This window comes from Brassica oleracea, chromosome C3, assembly GCF_000695525.1.
Source record: "Brassica oleracea var. oleracea cultivar TO1000 chromosome C3, BOL, whole genome shotgun sequence".
NCBI lineage: Eukaryota > Viridiplantae > Streptophyta > Magnoliopsida > Brassicales > Brassicaceae > Brassica > Brassica oleracea.
In genome coordinates, this window is record NC_027750.1 from 55,623,113 (window position 1) to 55,632,466 (window position 9,354).

The 9,354-nt window shown below is 29.5% G+C and overlaps 2 protein-coding genes across 2 annotated transcripts; both read right to left on the minus strand.

The window, feature by feature from the left end:
- Positions 1 to 1,271: 1,271 nt before the first annotated feature.
- LOC106334051 lies at positions 1,272 to 1,566 on the minus strand. Its single transcript, XM_013772412.1, has one exon. The coding sequence runs from the start codon at positions 1,564 to 1,566 to the stop codon at positions 1,384 to 1,386; it is 183 nt and encodes a 60-aa protein (XP_013627866.1). The 3' UTR covers positions 1,272 to 1,383.
- A 6,966-nt stretch (positions 1,567 to 8,532) lies between these two features.
- Positions 8,533 to 8,836, minus strand: LOC106334237. Its single transcript, XM_013772545.1, has one exon. The coding sequence runs from the start codon at positions 8,810 to 8,812 to the stop codon at positions 8,624 to 8,626; it is 189 nt and encodes a 62-aa protein (XP_013627999.1). The 5' UTR covers positions 8,813 to 8,836; the 3' UTR covers positions 8,533 to 8,623.
- Between the last annotated feature and the right edge of the window lie 518 nt (positions 8,837 to 9,354).

The window sequence follows — 9,354 nt, forward strand, 5'->3', positions numbered from 1 at the left end:
TCGCAGGAGGTAACTGGATGAACTTCTTAAAGATGGTTGATTTTCTTCGATTGTTGCTTCTTCTTGGGTTTAAACTTCTAATTTTTGATATTTTTGTAATGAATGCTCTGATACCAAAGTATTTTCTCGCTTTGTATTTTTCTGCTATTCAGAGACGAAGTCTCAACAGAAAGGTTTTAGATAACCATGTATACAAACAAACTCGCTTAAGTCTTATTTCTTCATCGATGCCTTATGCATCTTTTTATATTACAACGGAGGCCTTACTAAAGATAAGAAGATAATATTGAAATCTTATCTCGGTGGCCAATCGAAACAAAAAGAAAGATAAGATTACATTATTGATTTTTTAAGTAGTTACGAGTGGTTACCGACCTAATTTTCTCACATGTTTATTGCTTTTGTCGGTGTTGCTTCGTCTTCGATTATTGGGTCATCACTGGAGTCTTCTTAGGCCTTTTCTTCTTGGGCTTCTTCGGATTTGTCTGTACAGATCAGACATTTGTGTTTTTCGCTGATCTTGTCCTGTAGCTGACTTTGAATAAGTAGTCTACACATTGTTTGATGATATTGCAGACTTTTGCTGATCCCATTGTCCCATATTTTGTAGACTATTGGGCCTATAATTTCTTGGATGTCGAATTCTTTGGTTGATTTGGTGAGTAAAAGTGTTGAGTCGGATTTGTAGTTGAGTCGGAAGAAGTCGTTCATGTAGACAAAATTTCTGAGTATTCCTATGGTTAATTCAGCATCGACTCGAACCAGGTCGTCTTCCTCATAATGAATGTTTGCTGCACCATCTTTGGTTGGATATTGCTCGTTACTGATCCCCATTATTATTAATTTGATTGCTGGGCAGTTTAATCCAGTTTGGTTGAATTCTGGGTGGTTGCTATAATACTGAAGAAATACTTCCTTTCCTTTAGCATATCCTGAAAAATACCTTGAAATAGCTGTTTTTAATCCGATCGGGAAGTGTTTTAGTTGGTAATCGGGTTTTCGTATATAAAGGGTTTCTATAAGTCCATATTCATGGAGGTTTTTTGTAAGTATTGGGTCTGCTTCAGGAAGTACCACTGCTTTTGGTCCAAGGCCTTGGTGGTTTTTTGGGTATATATGTTTGTAAATGGTTTTTTCTGGGTAGGTATTTATTTCTTCGAAGTGTTCGAGGTGACCTCTTTATCTTTCTCGCCAAGCTTTGCCCTTTTTTTATTATATCTTTGACAATGTAGGTATTTTTATTTCTGGGTAGGTATTTATATATAGGTATTTCCAGTACAATTTACATATAATGAAATAAACGCATAAAGTCTTTACATTTACATATGTCAACATCAAAAGAAAAAGTCAACACCCGTCCCACACTTGATCTTATATCTTCTCTTACAAACGCGAAAGATTCGAACCTGCGGGAAAATAAGACACGATGACTGGAGCTCTCGGAGATTTTGATTTGCTTTTTGGTTTCTCCAACGACAAGACTTTCGAGTTACTATCATTGGTTGAGCTAATCTTTGCCCTGGATTTTGGAACGAAGCAACCAAAGAAAGACGCCAAGGGAGACATGTTTAGAGTTTTTTATGATGTTTAGATTTAGTTTCAAGATATGTATTTATAAGACAAAATCAGGGTTGAATATTCTTGGACAAGTTTCTTGGAAGTGACCTCTTTATCTTTCTCGCCAAGCTTTGCCCTTTTTTTATTATATCTTTGACAATTCATGCATTACGTTTGACTCTTAATAGTTAAAATATATGGCAAAAATGGACCAACTATTCAGACTAGGTATGGGCATTTCGGGTATCGGTTCGGTTCGGTTCGGTTTAGGTATTTCGGGTTTCGTGTAGTTCGGATAGGGGCTAGAGGATCCATTTAGTACTTGACCTATTTTCGGTTCGGTTCGGATAGTAAATGTAGGAAGCGGAAAATATCCGGAAAAAGTTCGGTTCTCATTTGGATCCGGTTCGGGTTCGGATAGTTCGGGTAGTTCGGATAATTTGGATAAAATATCGGTTATTTAGGGTAAAATATCAAATAATTAGGATGATTTAGATAAAAAATTTGGATATTTCGGATTACTTTGGATATTTCGGATAAAACCATTCGGATAGTTTCGGATACTTTCGGGTAGTTTGGATACTTTATAATAATTTAGTTATCCTAAACTATTTTCATATACTTTTAATAGAATTTTAAATTAAAAATATATATTTAATGATGTTATATGTATATATAATTAATATTTTTATATATTCGGGTACCCGTTCGGTTCTCGGTTCGGTTCGGTTATTTCGGATATAAAAATATAGGAACCATTCGGGTATTTGAGAGTATTAGTCTGGTTCCGGTTTCGGGTATTTCGGTTCGGTTCCGGTTCGGTTCTTCGGTTCTGGTTATTTTGCCCAGGCCTAATTCAGACCATTATCATGATGTTTTGTAGCCTTATTTTACAGAATTTTAAGATTAAAATTAGGGGCCATCTTCTTCATATCGCTATTCGGTCACGTTTTTATTGAAACAAGCCAAAAATGGACAGCTTCCAGAGCCAAGAAGAATCAATAATCTCTTGCCACTTTCGTCGTCCAATTAAAAAGTGTCTCCTTTAACAGAACATCGAATACATTAGTAAGTTAGGAGTTCCCTGAAGTGTTTTGGTATCTAGAAATGTTAGTCACTACTCACAAGTCTAACAGATCCTAAGCCAACTTGGTTTGATTTTTTTTTTTTGTATCATGACTTCTTGTTGTACAAAGATCATATTTCTATACCAAATATTAAATAATTCAAATCAATCTGTAGTTAAGAGTCTCCAGACTCAATACCTTCAAAAGTGACATGACAATTTTTCCTTTTTATGGAGAAGAATCAGATGTTGGTGAGCTTATAATAATAATAATTAGTAGCTACACTAGTTAATAAAGTTATAAGTAGTCTAGTAGTTGGGTTTTACTTCGATTGAGGCTTTGAGGAACATTTTTTTTCTAATTTCAAAACGTCGTATGGATTTGACAAAGACTAACACTGTTAACTCAATCTATTAACCATTTTAACGGTAAAATGTTTAGTCAAAATATGTTTAAAGTTAAAATGGCTTGTCAAAATAAGTTGAGTCTTTGAATTGTCTACGAGAAAGTTTATGTATTTTTCAACTAAATTTAAAAGTTGGTGATTTAGACGACATTTTCACTTGAAATTAGTGTATGTATACACGTTCTTCTTCTTTTTTTTTTTTTTTTTTTTTTTTTTTTTTTTTTTTCCCCCAGGCCCGGGGCCGGCCGGCGCTGATACCGTGAACATGGCGTAAAGCACCCCTCCCCATGGGAATCGAACTAGGGGTGCAATGGAACCTACTCCAAGCACTAAACCACTAGCCCAACGCACCTTGGGTAACGTTCTTCTTCTTGAATGGTCCTCTTTGTAATTAGCTCGTGCTTTGAAAATCTACAGCGACTCTGTCGGGCTACAGAGATGAACAAAGATGCTCATCTCCTGCAAACACACAATTCACAACAACTTATCTGATTGTTTGTATAGACACAACTCACAAGAATGTAAGGAAACTGAGGAAGAGAAAGGTAAAGGCAGAAACAAGAAAAAAAGATTTATTTTTATATCTGAAATTTTATATTAGTGCCAAGAACAAAAACGATAAAAGATATATATATATATATTTTTTTTTAACGATAAAAGATTTTAATATAACGGTAACATGAAACTTAAGATCATACCAAAAAAAACATGAAACTTAAGGAAACTATAAGAATCAGATGGTTATTTATTTTCCAAATATGAAATTGACCGTTTGTAATATGTGTATTTACAGTTAAAACGACTACTTCCGTAACCAGAGTTTTACGGTATCTTACCAACCAATAGGATTTCATTATTTCAAATTTGATATTTAAAAAGAAAAAAATTATCAATTTATATTATGTTTTTTTTTAAAAAAAGTAAAAAAAAATAATAATTACAGAAAAAAGAATTTAAAAAAAAATATTTTTAACTTCGTCAGTAAAACACTAAACTCTAAATCCTAATCCCTAAATCCTAAATCCTAAACCCTAAACCCTAGAGTAAACCCTAAATCTTTGGATAAATCCTAAACTCTGAATCAAAATCACTAAACACTAAAACACTCAAAGGTTTAGTATTTAGGGTTTAGGGTTTTAATGTTTAATGTTTTTCATTTACAGTTTAAGATTTATCCAAGGCTTTAGGGTTTACCCAAAAGTTTAGGGTTTAGGATTTAGGGTTTAGTGTTTTGCTGACGACATTAAAAATATATTTTTTAAAATTCTTTTTTATTGTAACTACTAACTTTTTTTTACTTAAAAAAAAACATAATATAACTTGACAACATTTTGTTTTTTTTTTAATTTTTAAAAGATATCAAATTTGAAATAATGAAATCCTATTGGTCGAAATCCTAGGGGTGAACTTAAGAATAACGCAAATAACTTAGTGTATGTGATGCAAAGCTATTTAAGAAACTGAAAAAAAAAATCAGATAAAAATGATGATGTGATCTTTGATGATAGTAATGACAATACAGTGGAAGATTGGCGTGTCGGATGTGTAAAAGGCATAGATAATGATCTTAACTTGATGTTTGTTACCCAAGCTCCAAAGGATAAGAAATCTATATGACGATGAATTGAATCTGAAGAAAAGAGGAAGAGGATCAATATGTTCCTCTCTTCACTGAATTATAAACTAACCATACGGGGTGTGATCGTATGGCGAATGGCGTCTCAATGTCTCTAAGTTATGCATAGAATATATTTAGATATATTTCAAATATTATGTTTATTTAATTTATTATTTGCTTAAGTTTTTTTTTTAATTAGTTGGAATTATCTTAAATTTGTTTAATAAGTTATAGGTCATTTGATTTTCATATAAATATGTTTTTTATGTCTAGAGTTGCATTCAATTTTATGATAATTTAATAAGAAATTAGATTTTGATCCGCGCTTAAAAGCGCAGTTTTTAGATTATAAAAACGTTTTATATGAATTAATGTTTTGAGATTGTTATACATTATTATTTCAGATTTTATCTGTTTATTTTTATATAACTTTTTCATACGATTCAACAGTTTGTCGGATCTGAAAAAATAAATCTGAAACCAACCCGAAAATATAGGTACAGTTCGGGTCTGAGTCATGGACAAAGTACATATTCAATATCTTTTTGGACCGCGAATCTCTATTCCAGTTTGGGTCCTATCCGAGACTCGATCGGGTACCCAAAGTGCCTGGAATGATTTGTGTATATTAGATATGTTTGGGTATTTCATATATGTTTTCGGCATTACAGATATTTTTAAGTTTCTGGTTCAGGTTTTCGGTTATAGTTTGGGGTTATGGGTAAAATTTCAATTTTAGAAAAATATATTTTGGGTTGGTAAAATTTTGGGTGTTTCAGTGATCCGGATTAGGTTTACGGGTAAAATTTTGGATCTTTTGAGTATATGAATATTTTCAGGTATTTGTTTAGATTTTGGGTATTTTTGTGTGTTTAAGTCTTTTTTTGTGTTTTGGGTACTTCGTTTTTTTTAGATTCTAATACCCAAACCAATCTGAACCTGCTATGTATTCAAAAATTAAATTTATTTTACAGATATTTGAATTATGAGTTCGGACCAATTTGGAACCAAAAAAAACCGACCCTAATTTAAACTATAGATTTTAAAATATTTAGTTATGTCAAACGTTTAGGATCCGAAGAACCCATACCCGCAGATCCAAACATGAACTCTATGTTTCGAAACATTTTATCTCTTTTGATATAATGTAAAAATATTAAAGCATGTTGTTATAACTAAACTAATATATGAAACATCTAATATATATTTTAAATCAAATTTTCAAAAGTCAAGAGTTTAAATTAAATGTTATTTGTTGCTATAATAAATGCATGTTATGATATTTGGTTTTATATTATATGTTGAACTAAAAAATGAAAAAGTCCAAACAATTTTCAGGTAGATTTTTTAGAACTTTTTTCTTTTAATAGTATTGATTGATATCTAAACGAGCTTTATAGCATGGATAAGAGTATTTTCAAACTGTAAAAATCTTTTGATAAAGTGTCATAGTAAGATATTGTTGTCTTGGTTGTCGTTGGGTCTTTGGTCTCGGCTGTTGTATGGCTTTGTATTTGTCATCGTTTTAGTTTCCAACTTGATCGTCTGTGTCAAATTGATTTGTTTTTCTTTTATGTTTCATTGTAGGTGTATGTTACAAGAGGTAACTCCTTACACATTTTTTCTCAACTTATGGTGATTATTTGATTTTTGATGGCGAAAATGACGAAGACTGCAATCTTTTTATTATTTTTTCAGGATTAAAATAATATTTTTTGTTTATCTCGTAAATTCAAAGTTATCTTGTTGTTTTTGAATCAGATGTTCTTTTGGAAAAAAAATCACCGCCCATCTATAAATATTTACATTTTTTTTCTAATTTTCTATTCTTATATTTTATAGAAGAATATGTTTACATTAAATCGTAAACTAAGTAATATAAAAAGTAAAAACTAAGTAATTGCCCAGCATATATACATGATTCCACACAGAACAATTAATATTACTTTTTGTGGAATTAATAATATTACGGGTTCACCATTAGCATTAACGTATAAATAATTGGTTTCTGGTGAATTCATTCGTAATCTCCTATATATTAATTGAAGATCTTTTAAAAAGTTATAACATGAATTTTGTAAAAGTTAAAAAGATTTCATCCTATGTGACACTTGTGTATGTCTTCAAAATCATATTTCAAAGAATTTTAGGGCACTTTATAAAAACTATAGTCTAAAAATTATAATCTCTAGCAAAATAATATTTCGCAGGCTATAGTTGGTCGCATATATCAAATCTTTATTGTTTCGCAAGCTTTCCTTAAATAAAACCTACGAAATTACCTAATGTGATTAAAACGTATATATGGAAATTAATAATTTTAAACAATAAAGATTTGATAACAATTTGTATACTTTTTATCATTTTGGTTTATTTCTTTAGTATTAAAATAATTACATAATTGCATTAATCATATAATAAAAATCTAGATTTTTTTTGTATATGTTGTATTTTGAATTTTTCAAAACGAGTATAAATTACTAAAACTGTTAAAAGTCTCACATAAACTTTTATGATCAAGGTTTAATTTTTTTTTCTATATTAAGATACAATGATTATAAGACCATATGAAAAAATAATTTTATTTTAATAGGTTTTTATGTTAATATATATATATATATATATATATATACACATATATATATATTTCGTATCGTTTAAATTAAACAATATATCGTATGAAAATGTATACTTATATTTTGATATTTGCTTTGAACATATATTGAAAAGTTAATATTTTAATTTTGAAATCTTCATTGTTTTTTAAATGATTATAAATTATTTAAATTATCCCACATTAAAAACAAATTCGTTGGTGTAAACTTTTGTTACACAAATATGAAAATAATCATAAAATCATATGAGTAGAAAATTCATTTAATAAATATTCATATTAAAAGTGTACTATATATATATGTTAATATCATTAATTTAATTATATATCATATATAATAGATAAGATTGATTGTTTTAATTTATTTACCCTAAAATGAATGCGAATAAACAAGAGTGATGGTTTGATTTATATGCACACGCCAATTTATTACATAATAGTAACTGATTTCTTAGTTATTTAATATATATACTTATTAATATGCAGAAAAACATAAAATAAATAATAAATATAAAATATTTATTTTGCAAAAAGTGCAGATTTTAACCTAAGTATGTATCACTTTAATTATTTTAAATCATAGGCATTTTCTAAATCCCAGGTAAAAACAAACAAACGAAATGAGAATAAACTTCAAAATCAATATTTATATCGAACAATAACTAAAATAAAAAAGAGAAAAATATTGAAGATAGATATGATTGACAATGTGAACGTAAACTTCTCATAACCATAATTAATTTTTAAATTACAAAATCATGATATAATACTGAGCTGGCATAGTTTTATTGTAATCAAATAGACCCGAGATTTTTCGACCTAAACGTTAGGTTCTTATGCGGTAAGTGATTTTTTGACCTAATTTTTTTTTTTTAAATGGGATCAGCTCATCAATAAATAAATTATGTTATTAACAAAAAGTTTAAAAAAATTGTTTAAGGACCAAAATATTAATTCAATCAAGAATATAAATTTATTTTTCCATATAATATTTTTTAAATAATTTTTATATAAATTTATTATGTGCAGGGCGCAATTTTTATCCTACTAACATAATACTGCTGTATATCTTAAGCACTATTCATGCCCAGGACCATTCTAAAAGTCCCCTCTAGAAAACTTATCTCTGGATTCACACTCTTGATCCTCCTAAGATTGATTAAATTATACAAAATATGTAACGTACGTTATTAATTTTTATTTGGATTGAATACAAAGCATTTAATTTTGTTGCCAGACCTAAATATGATTTTATCAAACCTAGGTAGGTGGTCCATTACAATTTGCAAATAACCAAACAAAAGGAACAAAACAAAAAGTCTCACATGACAACAAATATGCCAATGACCTTCCCACACTTCTTACAAACGCGAAAGCCTTGAAGCCACGGGCACGGGGAAATAAGATACAATGATTGGAGCTCTAAGAGATTCAGATTTGCTTTTTGGCTTCTCCAACGACAAGCCTTTCGGGATACTACCATCGATTGAACTAATCCTTGAGCTGGATTTTGGAACAAAGCAACTTAAGAAAGATGTGAAGAGAGACATGATTGGAGTTTAAAGAGAAACGTATGTGGAATCGTTGAGAATTAGTATTTGTATATTAATTATATGAATGAATAATTTTTAAATTTCTTAGACCTATATTGATAATAGTTTCAAAACACGATTTCCTTTTCCTTTCAGTAAAACAACTCCCTATCCTATTAAAAATACTTTTACTTTTCTTTATCTTAAAAGGGATACGTATTTTATTGTGGGATGCAGCCTTTTTCCTATCTAAAAAGGTATAACACGATGGATGATGTTTATACGTTTGGTTTCATGTATTACTCTGTGAAGGATATGTATTTTTTTTTGTTAATAAAAAGGATATTGTTGTAAAACTAGAGAATAAAATTTATGTTTCTGTATTATTCATAAGGAGCCATTTATATATAGGAAATTACACTGTCATAAAATAATGAAAACACTAAAGAAAAGAAATACAAATATGGAAAGAGTACAAATCATAATCTAATAAGGAAAATGCAAGATGTTGATTCTCTCTCTCTCTAGCATTGGGCCGGTTATGAACCGGGCCGGTTATG

What these genes read in the sequence shown, in the direction of transcription:
- LOC106334237 (XM_013772545.1), bottom strand. Translation starts at nt 8,812, where the DNA reads ATGTCTCTCTTCACATCTTTCTTAAGTTGCTTTGTTCCAAAATCCAGC.
- LOC106334051 (XM_013772412.1), bottom strand. Translation starts at nt 1,566, where the DNA reads ATGTCTCCCTTGGCGTCTTTCTTTGGTTGCTTCGTTCCAAAATCCAGG.